Below are 22,941 nucleotides of genomic sequence, written 5' to 3'. Positions count from 1 at the left end.
CAGCATGGATTTGTAAAGGATAGTTAGCATGGATTTGTGAAGGTCTTGCCTCACAAATTTGATTGAATTATTTGAGGAAGTGACAAGAAAGGTTGATGAAGGTTGTGCAGTGGATCTTGTGTACATGGATTTTAGCAAGTTTGACAACATGGCACTTTGGTCAAAAAAGTAAAAGCCCATGGGATACAGGTCAATGTGGCAAACCGAATAAAAAGTTGGCTTAGTAACAGGAAACAAAGGGTAATGGTCGCTGTTTGCCCTTCCTAATGGAAAGTTGTTTTGTGGTGTTCCACAGGGCTCAGTGTTGGGACCTTTACTGTTTCTGTTATATATTAACAATTTGGACCTGAAAGTGAAGGGCACGATTGAGAAATTTGCAGATGACACAAAAATTGGCTGAGTGGTGGATAGAGGATACCTATAATCTCCAAAATGATATTGATGGGTTGGTGGAGTGGGTGATAAAGTGGCAGAGTGAATTTAATACCGAGAAGTGTGAGGTTATGCATTTAGGGAGGTCAAACAGTTATAGGGAGTACACAATAAATGGGAATATCCTGAGAGGGGTAGATGAAGTGAGAGCTCTTGGCGTACAAGTACACAAGTCCTTAAAGCAGCAGTTCAAGTAGACAAGGTTGTAAAGAAAGCATATGGAATGCTTTCCTTCATTGGCAGAGATAGAGAACATAAAAATAAGGATACAATGTTGAAATTGTGTAAATCACTGTGAGGCCGCAACTGGAGTATTGTGTGCAATTCTGGTCAACACATTACAGGAAGGAATTGGTCTGGAGTGAGTGCAGAAGAGCTTTATAAGAATGTTGCCAGGGCTAGAAAAGTGTAGCTACGAAGAGAGATTGGATAGGTTGGGGTTATTTTCCTCGGAACAAAGAAGGCTGATGGGTGACTTGATTGAGGTGTGCGAAATTATGAGGGGAAGAGATAAAGTACCCATGGAAAAAACACAACCTGTTAGTGTCCAAGTCACACACTAGCTCACTTGGAAATATATTGTTGTTCCTTCACTGTTGCTGCGACAAAATCCTGGAACCCCTCCCTAACACCACTGTGAGCGCACCTACACTGCACGGACTGCAGCAGTTCAAGAAGGTGGGTCACTTCTCAAGGGCAATTGGGCTGGGCAATAAATGCTGGCCTTGTCAGCGATGCTCATTCCATGACTGATTTAAAAATGCAGTATCTTGGAATAACCACATTTGGATATATTTACAATTACCATTTTCTTTTCCATTGATTGGAACACCATGCGTTTCCTTCAAAAGATCTACAAGTATGTAATACTTACCAATGTTTTCTGTACGATCTAGCAAATAAATATTTTGCTTTCAGCCTTCCTTATGCTATGCACCACTTAACTGACAGGTGAACAAACAGGGAAACTTGTTCTTAGGCTATTGTCCATGGAATTCTGAAATTAGATATACGAATGTGTGCCAGAATTATCGCGGATGACTTTCCTTCTACTTTTCCTGCCATATTCATGGGAAATGAAAAACTTAATTGCCTTCTAGATAAAGCATTCTATGAACAATACAAATAAATAGTTCAAGTATCTCTATTTCCTGGTTGTCGGATATCAAATTCACAATGGTACCTTATAAAGATATTATAAGAATCTTCAAACTGATTCTCTGGAATCTTTAAACTGATTCTCTATTTTCCCTTTCTAACCAGTTTTGAAGTCTTCATGCTGTCTAAATATTTTCTTCTGTGTTCCACTGAACCGGAAGGTTTGGATTTGAGAAATGCAAACCCCCTTTGGGGGGTTTACTTTACATTCCTGCACTGTACCACTGGTCTATGCTACTTCACTCATCTGCAGACATCGGAGGGCTGCTGGTCCCCTACATGCCAACCATGTCTTTCCTAGTTGCTCGCATTTCTATGCTGCTTCTTATCCAGAGTATAGATTTACTTTATATTCCTGCACTGTACCACTGGTCTATGCTGCTTCACTCATCTCAATGTATTCCAGTTCAGCTCCATTAACTGCTTCCTCATTGTCTCAAAATTCACCTGCCTAAAATAGGTGTATTTTCCTGATGCCGCTGGGGTGGATCATGGGGACCGGCAGAGCAGAACGTAGAAGGGTAACCAACTGTTTCTCTCCACAGATGCTGCCTGACTTCCTGAACATCTCCAGCATTTTATTTCAGGTTTCCTGCTTCTGCGGTATGTTGCTGGGTGGTGGGTGGGTGGGTGGGGGGGATTAGATCAGCTGTGCTACCTTCTGGCAATAACCTCCGTTATCTAATTTCTTAAGGAAGTGAAATCTCAGTATGAACACTTTCAATAATGGGGTCTTTGCTTAGCCCTGACCTCCTGGGTGATTAATTGATGGGACGCCACATTGGGCGGTGGAGGTACAGGCAGATTTGTTGGTACACCGACTGACATTGTTGGTATTTAGGCATTCACAGTCGGGTCTCTGACTTGCCTACCTAACTCCCCGCCCCCCGGTCGGGTATTTTTTCAAGCAAAAGCGTCAGCAGGAGGTCCGATGGCTGGAGGGAGGGCTACGAGTTGGCTCTGGTTTAAAAATAGTCTGCCGTCCTGCAGTCTCTCTGGTCGCCCAGCTCCAGCTCGCTTCACAATCAATGTCTGCCCTGAACAGCATTCTGGGTTAGGAATGTCAACATGGCTGCAGACATCGGAGAGCTGCTGGTCCCCTACATGCCAACCATCCGAGTGCCGAGATCAGGGGACAGGGTGTACAAGAGCGAATGTGCCTTCTCCTTTGACTCCCCAGTAAGTAGGCAGCGGTGGGGCGGGCCGGCCGCGCACATGGGAGGCTTTCTCGTTTAAAGACGGCAAGTTTCATGCTGATATGTGAATGACTGCACCAACTTGCGATGCTGATCTGCATTTGGGAACTTGCTGATTTAGCGACAGGCTCTGGACCGCGTTGCTTCTCTGAACGCTGTTTGAGAAAGCAGTGGACAATGTGTGTGAGAGAGACAGGCCGAGGGGCCACCAACTCAGCAATCTAACGGGACCTGAATATAACGGAAAGGATATCAGGGGGGAGGGTGTGTGTGTACCCTGGTCACTTCAACCGAAATAAGGAGGAAGGCAGTGTGCCGGTCGCCGGCAGTCAGGCAACTAGTATTCCAACCTGTCACTTGTATTTAGACGAGCAATCTTCAAGTTAAACAGGATCTGTGAGGCAAACCTGAAGTAAAAGATGTTAACATTACCTCTGGAAGGAAAGGCAGTTAAAGCCAAAGATGGAGGAAAATAAGTTTCAGAACTTCTAAACTCTCGTGTAAATTGGACATTATGGCACGGAAGTAATAGCGCTTTATTTAATTTAGATAAAACAGAAGTGTTAAAATGTGGTAAAAGGTGACTCAGCTGTTTGGCGTTCATCAACAGTGCCTGAGACAAGTTATTTATATACAGAGATTTTGGGCTCGGGTGTCGCAGCTCTTTTTTTTGTCCTGAAGATTTTGTGTGTACCGATTAATATTAAAAAAAACAAGGAAGTGAATCAATTTCATTAACAATTTATTCTGGAATAGTAAACACTTCGTATGTGGTATTTTTAGTTGTTATATCTCGTGTTCTTTTATTTGAGGTGTAATGTGATCACGGTGAGTACAGAGCGTGTGTTGTACTCCATCAAGTGGCTACAGAGTATATGGAAAGTGCTCACATCCCGCTATAAAATCGAACCCAGAGCCAGTAATTGATTTGTCTTATAAATACTGGTTAAATGTTTTATTTGCTGTTTTTAAGCTCACCTGATGAAGGAGCTTTGCTCGGAAAGCTAGTGATTCCAAACAAACCTGTTAGACTTTAACCTGGTGTTGTAAGACTTCTTACTGTGCCCACCCCAGTCCAACGGCGGCATCGCCACATCATAGCTATACTAACACTGCAATGGAAGGCTAGGGAGGATCTTAAGAGGTGGGATACACTGCACTTAATGTTGGTGGGGAGGGTCCAAGTGGTGAAAATGAATATTCTGCCGAGGTTCTTGTTTATCTTTCAAGCTCTCCCGATCTTTAAACCAAAGGCCTTTTTTTGGAAAGTGGACACGATCATTTCTGACTTTGTGTGGGCAGGAAAGGTGCCGAGGGTGGGGAGAACCCTTCTCCAGAGGCAGCGGGGTGGGGAGGGGAGGGGGAGCGGTGGGGGGGGAGGGGGAGGGGTGGGGGAGGGGAGGGGTGGGGGGAGGGGGAGGGGAGGGGTGGGGGGAGGGGTGAGGGGTGGGGGTGAGGGGTGGGGGTGAGGGGGAGGGGTGGGGGGGGAGGGGGAGGGGTGGGGGGGGAGGGGGAGGGGTGGGGGGGGAGGGGGAGGGGTGGGGGGGGAGGGGGGGGAGGGGGAGGGGTGGGGGGGAGGGGGGTGGGGGGGGGAGGGAGGGGGAGGGGGTGGGGGAGGGGTGGGGGTGGGGGTGAGGGGAGGGGGTGGGGGGAGGGGGAGGGGTGGGGGTGGGGGTGAGGGGAGGGGGAGGGGGGAGGGGGTGGAGGGTGGGGGAGGGGTGGGGGGAGGGGGTGGGGGGAGGGGAGGGGGAGGGGGGAGGGGGAGGGGGTGGAGGGGAGGGGTGCGGGGGAGGGGAGGGGTGGGGGGGAGGGGTGGAGGGGGTGAGGGGGAGGGGGAGGGGAGGGGGAGGGGTGGGGGGAGGGGGTGGGGGGGAGGGGTGGCGGGAGGGGGTGGGGGGGAGGGGTGGGGGGAGGGGGTGGGGGGGAGGGGTGGGGGGAGGAGGGGAGGGGTGGGGGGGGGGAGGGGTGGGGGGAGGGGTGGGGGTGAGGGGAGGGGTGGGGGTGGGGGAGGGGTGGGGGTGGGGGGAGGGGTGGGGGTGAGGGGAGGGGGAGGGGTGGGGGTGGGGGGAGGGGTGGGGGAGGGGTGGGGAGGGGGAGGGTGGGGGTGGGGGAGGGGGAGGGGGGGAGGGGTGGGGGAGGGGGTGGGGGGAGGGGTGGGGGGAGGGGGAGGGGGGGTTGGCATTGCAGAACTTGCTTCATTATTATTGGGTAGCGAATGTGGACAAGGTGTGGCAGTGGTGGGAAGGAGAAGTGGTAGAGTGGGTTAGGATGGAGGCAGAATCATGTAAGGGGTCTAGTTTGAGGGATATGGTGATGACAGCATTGCCAAGGCTCTGAGTAGCTATTCGGGGAGCCCGGTGGTGCAGTGCATGGTGAAGATATGGAATTAGTTGAGGAGGCATTTTAGGTGGAAGGGATGTTGGTGCTAACACCGCTGGACGAGAATCATGGATAGCGGGGGGGATGGATAGTGTTTACAGGAGGTGGCGAGAAGTGGGGCTGGTCAAGGTGAGGGGTCTGTATTTGGAGGAAGGGTTTGCCAGTCTGGAGGAGCTAAGGGAGAGGGTAGAGCTGCCAAAGGGGAGTGTGTTCAGGTATCTGCAGGTTAGGGACTTTGCGCGAAAGGTCTGGAGGGGATTTCCTAGGTTGCCGGGATACACACTGCTGGAGCGACTGCTGCTTCCAGATGTGGAAGTGGAGGGAAGAACTGGGGATATATACAGTGGCTGGGGGAGCAAGGAGACAAGCGGGTGGTGAAGATCAGGGAGAAATGGGAAGCAGAATTGGGAGGGAAGATCAATTGGGGACTATGGAGTGAAGCACTGCGTAGGGTAAACTGGACCTCCTCTTGTGCAAGGATGAGCCTGGTACAATTTAAGGTGGTGCACATGACTTGGGCGAGAATGAGTGGAAAATTGGGAAGATTCTGGGTGGGAGTGTTTGCAGTCTTAGCCATAGTGGAGGAAGAGGTGGACCCGGACCCCTTGGTGGCGATGTTTGGGGTTTCAGAGAAGATACAGAGGAGGGGAGAGGAGGAAGGCCAATGTCGTGGCCTTTGTCTCTCTAGACGGCGGCAAATTTTTCTGGAGTGGTGGTCGGCATCGCCACCGGGGGTAGCAGCTTGGTTGGGTTACCTGTACGACTTCCTGCGATTAGAGAAGATAAAGTAAGAGTTAATGGGCTCTTCAAGGGGGTTTGAGGAAAGATGGGGGATGTTTGTTACCATATTTGAGGGGCTGTTTGTCTTGGGGGGGGTGAAAAAGGGTAAAAGTCTGTATTGATGATCGTTGGCAGGTACGTTTCCCGGGGTGTTTATTCGCTGTAACCTGTTTTGATCATGTTTGTAATAAAATACATCTTTTTAAAAAAAACACTGCAATGAAGTTACTGTGAAAAGCCCCTAATCGCCTCACTCCAGTCCTGTTCGGGTACACAGAGGGAGAATTCAGAATGTCCAATTCACCTAACAAGCACGTCTTTTGGGATTTGTGGGAGGAAACCGGAGGAAACCCACGTAGACATGGGGATCAGGTTGGATGACAAAGTGGGAGGAGACTCATTTGGAGCATCAGTAACATCAGCGTTCATAAATATTGGGTCTTTAACATAGTAACATGTCTTAGGTTGCTGAACAGGAGTGTCATCAAACAAAATTTGATGCTGAGTCATACAAGGAGATGCTGGAATAAATAACCAAAAGTTTAGACATGGAATTACATTTTAAAGAGGTTTTTAACAAAGGAGGGATAAAGAAATGGAGAAGTTTGTGGACGGAATTCTAGATCTTGAGTGTCGCGACAACTGAAGGCATCATTGGCAATAGTAGGGCGCTGGATATGAGAGACAAGCATTGGAGGAGAGCCGAGAACTTGGGAGAGTTGTCCATTACAAACCCACTAATCCTCAATGTGTAAATCATAATTCCAGTCACCAGGGAAAACAGTGCTGAACATGCAATTCTGTTTGTAGTAGTGAAGAACTGAGGGCAAACCACATGAATTTAATATACATTGCTGTGACTTTGCAGTGGGAGGTCTTAAAGAATTCTATTATGTTATTTTTTTTGCTAAATCGTTGAAAAGCTTTACAGCATAGATGGCATCTATTCTCAATAAAATATTTTTATTTGCACAAAGTTGATTGCTGACAGTGTGACAAGTTTACACATTTTTGTTATAAATGGGGAGGTAAGAACTTGTGGTGGGAAAGGTTGGCACAAAACTGGCACCAAGGAGTAGGGTTTGGAAGATCATATAAAATGATTTAGAAACCATACTTATTTGCCACAAATGTGATTACACTGGACGAAACACACTACAAAAACTGAACAAATAGACTCGAAAATAGAAATATTCAGAATCAAATTCCGAATTAAATCAAAAGTATGAATTGATATTAAATAGTACATATATGGCAAAATCATTTACCTGATTTGAAGTCCAATATTGTTTGGAAAAAGTATGATGTCTCCATATGCAAATCATATATCTCTGCTAACTTTGCTTACTGTTGAATTCTAAATTTTATAAGGAGTAATAATAGTGTTATAATACTGCTGAAAAATAAAACATTAGCTAGGTTTGTGGGAATAACAACTTTTATATTTCTATAGAATCTTGAACTTAAAAGTTCACTGCTTCACAATGGCGTTAATAAAGCCACTTAAGGAGATATTATGGCTGATCACCAAAATGATGGCTGATCACCAAAATCTTGACCAAGGAGGTAGGTTTTCAGGAGCATTTTAAAAAAGAAAAAGAGAGGCAGAGATATTTAGTGAGGAAATTCTCGAGCTTGGGGCCTCTGTAGCTGAAGGTATAGCCAACAATGATGGAGGGAATAAAATTGCGGATACTAAAGAGGTCCAAATTGGAGGTGGGTAGATATCTCCGGGCTGTGGGCATGCCGGAGATAGAGGTGAGTAGAGGGTGAAATTTGAAAACCAGGGTGAGAGTTTTAATATCAAGACATTGGCTCCTGGTTAAGCAATTTAGGTGAGCATGCACAGGATTGGTGGGTAAACAGGTGCCACTTAGGACACCGGAAGCAGAGTTTTGAATGACTTATTTTGCTGAGGGTAGCATGTCGAGGGCCAGGCAGAAATATGCTGGAATAGTCAAGGCCGCAGCAATAGATGAGTGTTTCAATAGTGCAGGAAGTATTGTGGTGTTTCAGAGATTGAAATAGCCATCTTAGTCATGGAACAAACGTGGTCAAAAGCACAAATCCGGGTCAAATGCACCATCGAGCTTATGACCAATTTGAACATGAGACCACCGGAAATTAGAGCAGGAGTAGGCAATATGGCTCCTCAAGCCTGCTCTGCCACTCACTAAGATGGTGGCTGATTTGATCTTGGCCTTACCTTCACGTTCCTTCCTGTTCCTCATAATCTTTGACTTCCCTACAGTTCAAGAACCTGTCCATCTTAGCCTCAAAAAATGTTAATGACTCCGCTACCAGAACTCTCTTAGGTAGAGAATTTCAAATATTCACAACTATCTGAGAGAATGAATTTCTCTTCATACCCATCTTAAATTGACAACCGTTTGTTCTGAAACTATACCTCCTAATTCTACACCCCGAAAGGAGGTTCAGCCGTAGACAATTATCAAGGAGAGAGGAGAAGTTGGTGGGTTGTGGCAAGGATCTGTTACGATCCAAGTTGATGTTATAACTGATGTGAAGATTCCAGAATTGAACCCTACCACAAAAGACCGTAACTTATTTTATAAAGCTTGGAGGACCAGAGTCACAGTACCGCTAATTAGGTTCAACAAAAACATTTAACTATGAAAACATTGGATTATAATGCAATACTGCTTTATTCCCCTTTAGCTTAACAATTACACACAAGTTTTAGGATTAACATGGTTTACAAAGTACATATTTAAGCTACAATGGTCTTATTTAAACACAAAATCCCTTTTAAGCATCCAAGATGATTCTGATCAATACATACACTCTGCTCTGAACCCAAGTTAGTGTCTGTGAGTCAGGATCCCTCCAGATGATTGTCACATAAGAGTTTACAAACTTTACTCCCAAAAACATGCTTTCAAATCTTCTCTCATAATAATGCTTTCCCTTGGCAGTTTGCATTCTGAAATCCAGTCCACGTTTTCCAAATTACACTTTTAAACAGAGCTTCTGCTCTACTTTTAACAGCAAATCAAGTCCAGGATTTTCAACTCCCCCTTTAGAATTTCTTTTTCTTGACTGCTGTACAAACTGTTCACAATTGCTTTAATACTTGATTCTCAGACACTAGAAAATGGCATCAAACATTTCATTTACCACTGAAGTTTGCTGTCCCACTTCAAATTTAGTTACTGAAATTGTCTCTTTAACTCCGAACACTTTGTTTATTCTTCTTTGAATTCTTCTGAACAATACCTTGGTCTCTATTCTCTTAACTCCAGCCGTCTGAAATATTCTTTTTGTCCCAATTTCCTCATTATCTGGACTGTAACTTGTTCCTTAGGAAGCTTGCATCTTTGCAACTCTCTTGTCCTGTATAACTTCTCCTGGCAGAGTTGAGAGATGTTCACTCCCCAGTGTGCTGTCTCCACATGCAATATGTGCAGCTAAAACTAAGACTTAAAAGTTTTTCTGCCTTTCAAGTACTGCAGTTGCTAAGCAATGACTGCTACTACTATTTATTCTTCTCGCTGTAACCCATTCTAAGCACAATAGAACCACAGGTGGAATTAAAATCAAGCCCTACAAATACAAACACCTTTGTCCAGCATGAATTTAACTGTAATAATTGCCGTTCCATGCACAGAAGCACTACATTATACACACTTAAATCTATACCTCATTTCTAATGTTTACCAGCACAAATATAAATCCATCAAAACTACCTTTGTTTTCCTAACAGGTCAAATACAATGGCTTTGGTCTTCCCAATATTTAATTGGAGGAATTTCCTGCTCATCTGGTACTTGATATCGGACAAGCAGTTAAATTGGACAGACTAATTAGGAGCCGCATGCAGAGTTTGTGACTGTAGTATTATTTGTTATAAGAGGGCTTTTTCCCTACATGCCAAATAATTGTGTATATTTTTTTCCATGTTTTAAGAAGCAAAATGTCACAAGTAATTTGAATTAGGCAGCTTATGATTTCTGAAACATGATATAAAGGAAACGTGCATTAGATGTACCATTTTCACATAGCGACATATAGATTTTATATAGATAATGAATTAAACAACACACCAGGCTAGTGCACGGTCAATTCCAGCCCTAAGTGACAGCTTATAGTCTATGTTCAGGCCTCTGCAGTCCAAAAGAACAGAATCCAGAGGCTTGCTGGAGGAAGAATCAGCCCTCACAGTGGCCTTCTGGAGAGAAATTGGCTGGATCTTTTTTGGAGAGTGTTAGTTGGATCTCTTCAGTGGGCTGCCAGACTCAAAACTGAAACCAAACTCAAGCCTTGAGACTCTGGGATCAGATTCAATCACCAAGTGTTACCGGGCAGAGCACGGCCTTTTGGGCTAATTCATTGGCCACCAGTCAATCAATCAGACTGAGCCTTCACTGATGCCGGCCAGCCTGCAATCACCAGTTTAAATCAGCACAGCCTTCCTGATTCATCTGTTTGAATTAAGGGTACAGGTTGCTTGCCTTAAAATGAGGTGCCCATCAATCATCCATGGACCAAACGTTTTCCAGTGTCAGCCATGGAGTTATTGGCCTCACACAATGTGGCTGCTGGCTGAGTTTGGATATTTTGGCCCTTTCTGCCCATTTTACAGGGAAGTTTCAGTTGGAAAAGTGGAAATACGTGGTATTCTCCTTCTGTGGGGAATGTCGAAGGGGTACCAGATGAGGAGTGTGACAAACAAGCGACACTCTTCAGACCAGGAGAATGTGCGTGGCTCAGCTGGGGAAAGATGGCGGAGGAACCTATGGTGTCATTACCCGCACATCGCCCACACAATGGCTGACAGAGCAGTTGGCTGAATTGCTTGCCGCTGAGTTTAAAAAACAGAGACAGGCAGCCTCCGAGGACCTGGCGAGGGTGCTAGATTCGGGCTGCCCTGGAGAGAGTGGAGCAGAGTGCTTCGGTCCAAAAGGTGGGGGAGACGGGGACCGAACATGAGGATCGGATTGCCTCTTTGGAGACAGATACTGACGATGGCAGATGGTCAGAAAAAGTTGAGGGAGGAGTTCGACGACTTGGAGAACTGCTCAAGGAGGCAGAATTTGAGGATCGTGGGACTGCTTGAAGTTATTGAAGGTACGAAGACCACGGAATATGTGGCCATGATGTTCGAGAAGTTAGTGGGGGAGGGGGCTCTTCAACCGCCCTCCTGAGCTGGACCGGTCACACCGGTCGTTGAGGAGGCAACCAAGAGTGGGGAAGCTGCCACGGGCAATTATTGTGAGGCTGCACCGGTACCTAGACAAGGAGAAGATTCTGAGGTGGGCGAAAGAGATGTGGGAATGCATCTGGCAAGGCAATACGGTTTGAATTTACCAGGACGTAGGAGCGGAGATGGCCAAGCGAAGGGCCAGGTTTACTAGGGTAAAGGATTTGGATTTGATTTATTGTCACGTGTGAAAAGTATTATTCTGCATACAGTCCAGACAGATCATTCCATAATTGGAAAAACAATTAGGACTTGCGTAAATACACCGGTCCTATTCAGGAACAAGGTATGGTTTGGGATGATGTACCCTGCTCACTTGTAGGTCACACATGGGGAAAGGAGTACTACCTTGATATGCTGGAGGAGGCGAGTAACTTTTTAAGGGATTATGGACTGGGGCAACTTTGAAGCCTTTGGATTCTGGTTGAGTGTGCCTGTGACCTGGACTGGGAAAATGTTATTCAGTGGAGGGGAGAGATGGTATGTTTTCGCTTGCGTTTGTTAAGTTTGTTTTTGTTAGTATTACCCACTCTGTATTGTTAATTATGTTGAAGATGAAGTTTGCACTATTCTCCTCCCTGCGTTTGGAGGTGTTGGTGTTGGGAATATTAAAATGTGTGGGGTTTGGTGGGGAGAGGTGGGGGGGCCATGTTATAAAGGAAGCAAATCCTTTGTCTCGGATGGGGGTCACCATGCCACCAGGTTTGCTAGTTAATGGAAGCAAACTGGGAGGGGGAGTTGTGCTGGGTTATGGGGGGTGGGGGGAAGGGGGGTTGGTTTTTCAGGTTCTTTTTGTTTCTTTGTTTTCACTTGGGGTGGGAGGGTGGGTCTAGGGGGAATGTTTGTTTGGGGGGGGAGGGGGGAGTGACTGCCGTCGAAGGTTTCTTTTTGGTGGAGATGGTGAGAGGAGGATGACGGTAGGCATCTTGAGGCGACCTGGGTGGTGGCGAGTTAGGAGCCTGGGGGATCCCATTGAAAATTGGATAGGCTTGATTGGGGTGGGAGGTGGGATATAGAGCCCCCCAACCAGACTGGTCTCGTAGAATGTTAGGGTTCTGAATGGACCGTCCAAGAGGTCCCGTATTTTCGCTCGTTTACCCTTGTTTAAAGAGTAAACAAGGGTAAATTTGATTGATTTTATGCAGGAGATGCAGCTGAGGATAAAAGGTCATATGAGGTTGAGGAAAGGTTGGGTGGGGCAAGTGTTTCATTCAGGGTTGGATATGAAGGCAAGGGGGACGGAGGTGTTGACTAGTAAGAGAGTGGCTTTCTCGGTGACTGGTATAGTGGGGAACTCTGGGTAGATGTGTCATGGTGAGTGGGAGGTGCCCTTGGTGCTGGTAAATGTTTATGCCCCCAATTGGGATGATGTGGATTTCATGAAGGGGGTGTTGGCAAAGATTCCGGACATAGACTCGCATTGGTGATTATGGGGGTGGGGAGGATTTTAACACCGTTCTTGATCCTAGGCTGGATCAGTCATGCCCCAAGTACATGAAGATATCGTCGATGGCAAGGGAATTGTTGGAGTTTATGAAAGGGGTGGGGTGGGGGGGGGGAGCGCATCTGTGGTGGTTTGGGCGACTGAGGGCAAAGGGATATTCTTCTCGCATGTGCATTGGGTGTTTTCCCGAATCAATTTCTTTGTTTTGGACAAGACGCTGTTGGCGGGTGTGGTTTGAGCAGAGTATTCGGCGATTCTGGTGTCGGACCGTGCACTGCATATCATGGGTTTGTGTGTAGAAAAGGGGGCGTTTCCTTCCCGATAACGCCGGTCCCCTTGCTATTGGAGGTGGTACTGTTGGTTGGGGGGGGAGGGGGGGGGTGGGGGGGGGGTGTTGGAGAGGGGGGTGGTATCGGCGATCTATGGGAGGATTTTGGAGGAGGATAGGGTGACCCTGGAGATGATTAAGGCTAAGTGGAAGGAATAGCTGGGGGAGGCGATGGAAGAGGGACTGTGGTGTGAGGTGCTGCGAAGGGTGAATGCCTCAATCACATGTGCAAGTTGGGCTGATACAATTGAAGGTTGTGTCACAAAAGCGAGGATGAGCCGGTTCTTCAAGGAGGTGGAGGATGTTTGTGAACGGTGTGGGAGGGGTCTCGCAAACCATGTACATATGTTGGTCCTGCCTGAAGCAGGAAAGGTGTTGGGAGGGAGGTATTTAACATCATCTTGGGGGTGTTGCATGTGGATTTGGAGCCGGTTCCCCGAGAGGCCATTTTCGGGGTGTCGGACTGGCCCGAGTGGAAGGCGGGTGCGGGGGCAGACGCTTTATCCTTCACCTCACTGATTGCTCATAGGCAGGTCCTGTTGGGGTGGAGGTCTGCTTCTCCGCCCTGTGCCTCGGTGTGGCCAGGGACCTGCTACAACTTTTGACCCTGGAGAAGGGGGGCGAAGGAGGGGTTCTACAATTCATGGGGTTTGTTTATCATGCACTTTCGAGAGTTGGTTGCCATTGAACATTAAGGGGGAGGAGAGAGGGGGGATTTGTTTGTTATTGGCTTTTTGATTTTAACCTGTGAGTCGATGTGCTGTTTTGTTGTTGTTTCTCTTTTTTTTCCTGTTTGTAAGGTGCAAATTTGGCAAAGAAAAATATTTTATTTTAAAAAGGGGGGGTTTCCAGCGATCACAATGGAGGCTAGATGGAGGATTGTTGTTGATAAGGGGCATGAGAGGTTAGGGGTGTCTATATGCACTGATGTGAAACTTAATATAAATAAGGAGGTGTCTGCCTCCGTGCTGTGGGAGGCACTGAGGGCGATAATTAGGGGGGGAGTTTACTTCAATCAAGGCGCATAGAGATAAGGTGGAGTGGTTGGATAGGCAGAGGTTGGTGGAGACCATTTTAGCAGTGGATCGGAGATATCAGCGGCCCCTGAGGAGGGGTTGCTGAAAGAGAGGAAGAAGCTCGAGATGGAGTTTGAGTTTTTGTCTCCGGGGAAGGCAGTGGGGCAGTTGCGCCAGGTTAGAAGGCCGTTTTATGAGCACGGGGAGAAGGCCAGTAGACTGCTCAAGTACCAGTTCAGGTGGCGTTGTGGTAAATTGGGCAGACAGGGTCGTCATTGAGCCGGCGAAGGTGCATGAAGTGTGTGAGGCCTCCTACTGTGGACTGTACAGGATGGAACCCGCGGTGGGGTTGGGGCGGGGGGAGGCCTTGGGCCCGGATAGATTTTCAGCAGAATTCTATAAGATGTTCACTACTGAGTTGGGGCCTTTCCTAGTGGAAATGTTTAATGATTCAGTTAATAAGGGGGAGCTTCCGGCTATGCTGAAACAAGCATCAATTTCGCTTGTGGTGCAGAGAGCGCACATGACAATATCACAGTTGCGTCATTTTCTTCCGGACGTGGAGGATAAATGTGAGCGGTGTTCAAGGGGGCCGGAAAACGACACTTAATAAGAACATAAGAACATAAGAGCATAAGAACTAGGAGCAGGAGTAGGCCATCTGGCCCCTCGAGCCTGCTCCACCAATCAATGAGATCATGGCTGATCTTTTGTGGACTCAGCTCCACTTTCCGGCCCGAACACCATAACCCTTAATCCCTTTATTCTTCAAAAAACTATCTTTATCTTAAAAACATTCAATGAAGGAGCCTCAACTGCTTCACTGGGCAAGGAAGTCCATAGATTCACAACTCTTTGGGTGAAGATGTTTCTTCTAAACTCAGTCCTAAATCTACTTCCCCTTATTTTGAGGCTATGCTCCCTAGCTCTGCTTTCACCCGCCCGTGGAAACAACCTGCCCGCATCTATCCTATCTATTCCCTTCATAATTTGTATGTTCTGGTCATGCCCAAAGTTGGTGGAGTTTTGGGAGACTTTTTTGGAGGTTTTGTCAGAGATTTTGGGAGGGAAGGTGGCCCTGAACCCGTGGGTGGCGATATTCAGGGTGTCGGATGATCCGGGGATGCAGAGGACAGGCTGATATGTTGGCCTTTGTCTCCCTGATAGCCCGGTGGCTGATCTTGTTAGAGTGGCAGACTCGGGAGCTGACCAAAGCAGCAGGTGGATGAGTGACTTGGCGCAATTCTTACATTTGAAAAAGATAACATTTGCCATTAGGGGGTCAGAGGAGGGGTTCTTTGCGAGGTGGAGGTTGTTCGTCACCGGTAGAGATTGGGGGGTGGGTGGGGGTGGAGTGTTGTGTTTGGGGTTATCGTTGTTTTATATTATGTATAAACTGGGGCATGTGAGGTGTTAAGGTGTTGAAGCATTTTTTTTTATTATGGCAAGTGTGGGTGAAGATGGATGTTTCCTGTTTTTTTTTAATAAAAAAATTGAAAATGCCTTGAATAAAAAAGTGCAACAGCAAAGTAGAAGAAAGGAGAAATAAGGGAATATGCAGGAAGGGCCCTTACATGAGAGAAAGATTAAATCAGTGGCCAGAGGGATTCTCATTAACAAACACAGAAAACATGTTGCAACACTGAATATGCATGTGATTCCGGCAATTCTGCAAGGTGACCCAGTGATACGTTCCGCATTTCAGCTACAAAGAAGACCCTATGTATTTACTACTTTTTTGATTTGTATCCATTTATATAACCAAAGTTTCTGTGTAACAATAGTGAAACTGTTTTCTGAAGATGCATACTAACTAGAAATATATTTAAAATTAATCTACTAAATATCCACAGTCAACATTAGTTCCATTGTCAATCCTTTAAAAGTGCTACATTTGCTTTTATTATTTTTATTGGGATGTGACCATCACTGGCAATATTGTCCTCGAGAAGGTGGTGGTGAGCTATCTTTTAGAACTGCTACAGTCCACCTGGTGAAGGTACACCCACAGTGCTGGAGTTCCAGGGTTTCGCCTCTGACTTGCTCTTATCGCAACAGTATTTATATGGCTAGTTCAATTCCGTTTTGGGTCAATGATAACCCCCAGGATGTTGATAGTTGGGGATTCGGCAATGGTAATACCTTTTAATGTCAAAGGGTGATGGTTAAACTCTCTCATGAATCAGCCCAATCTTAAATGTTGTCCAGGTCCTGCTGTCTATGGTCATGAAGTTCTTCAGTAGTTGAGAAGTTGTGAAAAGTGCTGAATATTGTGCATTTATCAGCTAACATCTCTACTACTGACCTTATGATGGAGGGCAAGTCATTGATGAAGCAGGTGAAGATAGTTGGGCCGAGAAACTCCTGGGTGATATTCTGGGACTAGGATAATTGGCTTCCCACAACCCCAGTTATCCTCCTTTGTGTCAGGTAATTGTGTTTTCCCGTGATTCTCAGTGACTAAGGGCTGGAATTCTCTGTCCATTCACTCTGGCAGGATTCTCCGGTCCCGCTGAATGGTGTTTTGGATCAGCACCAAATTCTCCATTCTCCATGGCAGCGGTGGCAGGATAAACTCGGATCGGAGAATCCCGGCCAAGGTTTTCTACTGTTCCTTGATGCCACACTCTGTCAAATGCTGTATTTACGTCAAGAGCAGTCACTATTGTCTGACCTCTTGAGTTCAGCTCTTTTGTTCGTGTTTGGACCAAAGCTGTAATGAGGTCAGGAGCCGACCTGAGCATTGGTGAGCAGGTTATTGCTATGTAAGTGCCACGAGATAGCACTGCTGATGACACCTTCCATCACTTTGCAAGTGATTGAGGTTAGACAGATGGCCGGGTTGGATTTTTCCTTGTTGTGAACATGACATACCTGAGCAATGTTCCACACTGCTGAGCAGATGCCAGTGTTGCAGCTGTGCTGGGACAGCTTACTTAGGGGCACGGCTAGTTCTTGAACAAAAGAACTGTTTCTGGAATGTTGTCAGGCCTCATGGTCTTTTCTGTATCTAGTAACTTCAGCATTTTATTCATATCTCATCGGGTGAATAGAACAGGTTGAAGACTGGCATCTGTGATACTGGTGACCTTGGGAAGAGGGTTTTAGAAACATGTGTTGGATTAGCTCAACCTTGCAATACTGACATTGCATAATAAAACTTCTCCCATCAGTATACCAAAATGACATTGGTCATGACAGAAAGATATTACTGGTATGTTTTTAATCAGCAAGTAAACTGAATGTGGTTTAATGCCATTTTTATGATTTTGCAAAATGATATATATCATTTGAATTATAGCTTGGAGTTTAGCCTGTATATGACACTGAAGTTATTTGCCTTGCTGCTCCAAATTTTAATTTTCTCATTTATTTTCTTTTGTCTTTTAAGATTAAACCAATTGTGTCTTTTGTTTAAATTGCAGGAATCTGAAGGTGGCCTTTATGTGTGCATGAGTACTTTTCTTGGGTTTGGAAGGGAACATGTAGAGAGACATTATCGCAAAACTGGGCAATGTGTCTACATGCATCTGAAGAGAACCATAAAGGAGGTAACAATGGTATCAGTAACATCCAAGAAAGTTTATTTTTGACACTTGCCATCTTTCATAAAACAACTTTGATTAAAAAAATAAGATGCTTATGTGGAAGTGACATAAAGGTTGTGCTCTGTGCTGTGGCATAGTGGGATAACCCTGCTGCTTCACGGCGCTGAGGTCCCAGGTTCGATCCCGGCTCTGGGTCACTGTCCGGGAGTTTGCACATTCTCCCTGTGTTTGCGTGGGTTTTGCCCCCACAACCCAAAGATGTGCAGGCTAGGTGGATTGGCCACGCTAAATTGCCCCTTAATTGGAAAAAATTAATTGGGTACTCTAAATTTATTTAAAATAATAAAATAAATAAAGGTAGTGCTCTGACGAAGCTGGTGATGGTCAATGTACTTGTGTTTGCATATTAGGAATAGGCTGTTCTAGGGCGGCACGGTGGTGCAGTGGTTAGCACTGCTGCCTCACGGCACTGAGGACCGGGTTCAATCCCGGCCCCGGGTCACTGTCCGTGTGGAGTTTATACATTCTCCCTGTGTCTGCGTGGGCTTCACCCCCACAAAACCAAAACGATGTGCAGGATAGATGTAAATTGCCCCTTAATTGGAAAAAAAGAATTGGGTACTTTAAATTTAAAAAAAAAGGAATAGGCTGTTCTAGGATCTTTGGCAATTCAAACTTCTTTTTCTTTAAATTGGGTTGAAAATTGTACTTGAATGTAACGTGTTATTTTAGCTGACCCTTTCAAAAGATCACTGCTTTAAACCAAATAGTTCACCCATTCCTCTTGAAACAAGTCTTCTTAACACGTAAGGAAATGTAATCATTTTCTTTCACTTAATTCCTAACATATTTTCAAATTGAAAACAGGCACCATTTTAACAAGGAAAGGCTTTACTCTATGTACATTTCAAAAGATTGATCATTTAATATTTTGTTTAAAGGCCCTAATTAAGGATACATTATATATTCTTCTAGTGACCAGAAATTAAGGAATCCCATCTGGGAAGGGAAGTTCTGTCCGGTGAATTTCATTGGATTTTGGGAATGAGCCACAAACTGTTTTCTTTTCAATGTAGATGAGCATAGCATTTGGGATGGAGTAATTGCAGGCAAAAAATACACCATGTAGGGTAGCTCAAAGGTATTAGAGGGGGGAGAATCTCTTGGAGGTGGGGAGAAAATCTAAGAGGTATTTTTGAGTTTGCTATTACGCTTGGTTGAATTGTTGGGATATGCTTGACAGCCAATATAGTGCTGCTGAAGTACCCTGGGTTAATTGCCTATAATTTTGTTCCAGCAACATTTGCTCACTAATCAAGTTGCCCATGACTTGATGTTTAAACAACATCTTGAAAGCAGTCAACATATTTTTTTAAAAATAAGTTGACCGTAATTATCTTTCCATTGGATATGTTTTCAGCAGAGTTCACCATTGCGTTGGTTTATTTGATTGAAGCTGGTAATATTTCTGCTTATGTTCCTTATTGCTAATTTCTACACCTGTTAATAGATTTGTATCGTTGTGTTTATTTAAATGGCTTTCCTTTAATCTTTGATCATTTAAACGTAATATTTTGCAGCAAAATCAGAGAATACTGGATAATCTCAGCAGGTCTGACAGCATCTGTGGAGAGAGAAGGGAGCCCATGTTTTGAGTCTGGATGACAAAGCTTTGACATAGAGCCACCTAGACTTGAAACGTTAACTCCCTTTTCTCTCCACAGATGCTGAGACCTGCTGAGATTATCCAGCATTTTCTGTCTTTCAATTCCAGCATCCGCAGTAATTTGCTTTTAATATTTTAGGTCCGACACTTTGATTTTTGCTGTGTAACACAATGGAGTTTCTTTTGAGATGAGCATTTAATGTAAGAAATACAAAATATGATGAGTCAGTAAGAAAGAAGGCTGATGGAATCAGGAATTTTGAAAGTACCAGTAAGTTCATGCTGGGAATTCCATACATACTTCAGGTCCAAGATTTTGAAATACTAAGATGTTGCAAATCAGATGCACTCAGCCTGAGTGAAGGCATTAAGAGGAGCATCCAGAACTTGAGGATGGTTGAAGGAGTGTGGAATGGTTGAAGGTATGGCAAAGCACAAAGAAGATTGAAGACCAGGGCAAAAGCAGAGTGGCATGCAAAAATAAGACAAAGTACATCAAAGGCTTGATAACTTGGTACTGGAGAGCGGTAGAAAAGTGAAGCTTGGAGAGAAGAACTTGAAAGTATTGGGGAGAGCGAATAATAATACCAGGAAGGGAAAAAAAATATCATAGCCTGTTGGAGCACATTCTGTCAAAGGCATAGGGCAGAACTTGCCCAAAATTTGGCTAAGGGTCAGTTACGTGTGAAAACCGGCGCGAATCCCATCGGCAATTTTTAGGCACTATTGGAAAATGAAAAATTCACCGCATGAAAAATGCCACGCCTGTGGCACAAAGCGCCTGATTCGCCTCCCCTGGGAGGGGGAGGGGGGGGGTGGCAACTGCGCAGTTGTACCAAGGGGACAGCTCCTCAGCACTTGTTCACAATCAAGCCAGGAGGATGGTAGCGAAGAAGCCTGTTCCCCGCTTCACTGGAGAGGGACCTCACCCGTCTGCTTGATGCCTTTAGAGGAGTGTAGGGGAACAATCTATCATCAGACTGGCAGGAGACTCTCCAGCATGATCACAAACACCGCCTGGGAGACGGTGGGAGCACTGGTGCACCCTCCAAAAGAGGAGAGAGGTGCAATTCTGCAAAAAGATGAAGGACCTACTCCCTTTTGCCAGGGTATCCTCTCTGATCTCCACCTTGCCGTCAGCCCACGGAATGTAACCTCGACCCCACATGCTGTCACCTAGCAGGGCTCCAGCACTGGACCTCCCACAAGCTTCCTCACACTCCCTCGTATTGTTCCCCTCACAACCCCTCCGTGCTTACGCGTCATTTCCTCACATGCCAGTTTTCATCAACGTCTGACCCGCCAGGCGGCCAGCTGCCATCCTCCCCAATTGTGTTCCGGCAGCATTATCATATTCACAACCGCCGTGAGCGAGTGAAGGCAATTGGTGGAATGCCTGGGCTAAAGATCCTGACTCCTTTTGAGGAGAGAGCCCGGGAGACCACAGGGGAGGAGCAGGTGTGGGTCTGTGCAGAGAGCGAGGTGGGCCTGCTAGAGAAATGTGAGGGGCCACTGCAGATTCATCCACATGACCAAGTTCAAGTGCGTTCTGTGAATCCCAGACCATTGACTTGGCCATGTATCATGCTTGCCTTGCAGGCACATCATCCAATCAGCTTGGCCTATCCATCTGCAGGACCCCACTGCCCATTCGCAACATGACTTCGTAGAGGACGTCGAAGGAGGACACCAAAGGTGCATCGCAACTATCACCCTCACCATCCACCAGTGTGGAGACATAGTCCTCGGTACGTGATCTTACCAGACAGGCTTCTGGTGAACACCACACGGCTTCTGATGCACATCTGGTCGAGGCAGGAACTTCCCAGGGATCGGACAGATGGAGGTCTGCTGCATCCCAGGGCTCGGCTGTGCCCCAGCCAGGTGCCGTGCCTTTGGACATGTTCATCACTAAGATGCTTAAGATGCAAAGGCGTCTGTGTGGAGTTTGCACATTCTCCCTGTGTCTGCATGGGTCTCACCCCCACAACCCAAAAAGATATGCAGGGTAGGTGAAGTGGCCACTCTAAATTGCCCCTTAATTGGAAAAACAGAATTGAATACTCTAAATTTATTTCAAAAAATAAAAAGGATGCAAAGGCAGAGCCAGGAATACCAGGAGGTTGCGTCAGCAACACTCCTGCAACTGCAAGGCTGGATGGAGGGACCTCAAAGCCTTCTGTCACAGGAGATAGTGTTGGCAATATGTGGCACTCAGATTAACACTGCAAGGGTGGCGTCCGCAGTGGAAACCCTGGGGCTCGAGGTCAGATCCATGGCAGGAGATCTCTGAAGCATGGCTCAGTCCCTGAGAGCCATGGCTGAGGGCTTCAACTGCATAGTGCTGGCGATGGTGGGTTCCCAGGGTTGGAAGCGCCAGATGATGTTGAGTCATTTGGAGCTCACCCCAGCTGCTCTTCCATCACTTGGATTAACCCAGGAGCCCCCAAGCACCCGGAGGGGGGAGGATCTGCTGGAGCACACCCCGGGGCCTTCCATCCAGTAGACCCAGAGACTGCCCAGTCTATCTGAAACCCCCTTACCTGAGACCGGCGCAGTGGGCAAAACAGGGCTACAGCACCAGTGCCACCCGAAAGCAGACTAGGCCCACTAGAACCCAGCCCTCCAGAGAACACCTGCCAAGGACATCTCCAGCAACAAGGCATGGAAAACAGAAGGCTGCCTCTACCTCTAGTGTTCATCCTGGGGAAACACCTAGATGTAGTGGGAGGGTTCGGAACTCTAAGGAATTGTCGGGGCACAGTATGGGTATGGGTGAAGTTAGGCACTAGCAGCTGGGGACCATTGTCACATGCTGATTTGCCTCTAACTTAAATATTATTGTCACTCACAACTTTAATGCCTCAAAATCTTTTAGCCAACCTCTCAGTGGCATAGTGCTTCTCCCCATCTGGACACAGCAGTGCTCAATGGGTCTCCCTGCCTGCCAGACGGTTGGGTCCTCTCAGTCCGATTGTTTCATTCACAGTGATAGGACTCGGGCATGATTAATGAACTCTAGACCGTCGCCCTTAATCCCCCTCTAGAGCAAAGGGATAAAGGAAATTAGCGCAGAACCTCACTCTGGCATGAGCCGGAGATTCAATGTGTTGGCAGCAGATAGGCAGAAGTGAGACGTGAGCAGCAGCAGAGGAGCATCACAGCTTGTGAGGAAAAAGGATTTACAACTAAAATTTCTTTGGACGAAAGATTGTATTCCGAATTCTAACTTTGAAGAGTGATTTAGAGTAACTTGGAAAATGGATGACTGAATCCAAGTGTACAATCTCGGGGTATGACTACCCACCATTGTTTCATGTGTGCCAACCCTACGACCAATTGAAGAATGAAACTACCATATGGACATGGTTTAAGTCCTTGACCAAGAAAAACAAGGAATGACCGTGGCACCTTCATTACCGTACAAAAGCAAAGTAAGAGTATTTTCTGAATTGGTGCCGGAGCATTTAAACTCAGCTGAAAGTTTGAATACATTATTGACTTTCATGGATAAGATTTACAAAAAGGATGACTCATTGAGTGTGATGAGGCCTGGTCAGATTATGACAAATTTAGAAATTCAGAGGATACCTCTGAGAAGAGTGTATCGTGGAATTTAGCATACTGCATACAAGACTACAAAAGTTCAGTCTAGAAATTCCTCAGTCAGTGCTATCATTCAAGTTATTGAGCTGTGATAAAGTTACAAATGTGGGTAGGTTTCTGGTTTTGACGGGAGTTACATTTGCAGAAAGACACACCCGGTTAGGACA

General features: G+C 46.1%; 1 protein-coding gene across 1 annotated transcript in view; it reads left to right on the top strand.

Moving 5' to 3' along the window:
* Nucleotides 1–2,478: 2,478 nt before the first annotated feature.
* The window catches only part of LOC140389809 (ubiquitin carboxyl-terminal hydrolase 13-like), a 194,329-nt gene continuing 173,866 nt past the window's right edge, over nucleotides 2,479–22,941 (top strand). Inside the window, exons 1-2 of the mRNA XM_072474348.1 lie at nucleotides 2,479–2,769; nucleotides 17,380–17,505. Of these exons, the coding sequence (XP_072330449.1) occupies nucleotides 2,659–2,769; nucleotides 17,380–17,505 (237 nt within the window). The 5' untranslated portion in view covers nucleotides 2,479–2,658. The remainder of the gene's footprint in view (nucleotides 2,770–17,379; nucleotides 17,506–22,941) is intronic.

The sequence above is a fragment of the Scyliorhinus torazame genome, chromosome 14, assembly GCF_047496885.1.
Source record: "Scyliorhinus torazame isolate Kashiwa2021f chromosome 14, sScyTor2.1, whole genome shotgun sequence".
In the NCBI taxonomy this organism is placed as follows: domain Eukaryota; kingdom Metazoa; phylum Chordata; class Chondrichthyes; order Carcharhiniformes; family Scyliorhinidae; genus Scyliorhinus; species Scyliorhinus torazame.
This window is presented reverse-complemented; position numbering and strand designations above follow the sequence as displayed.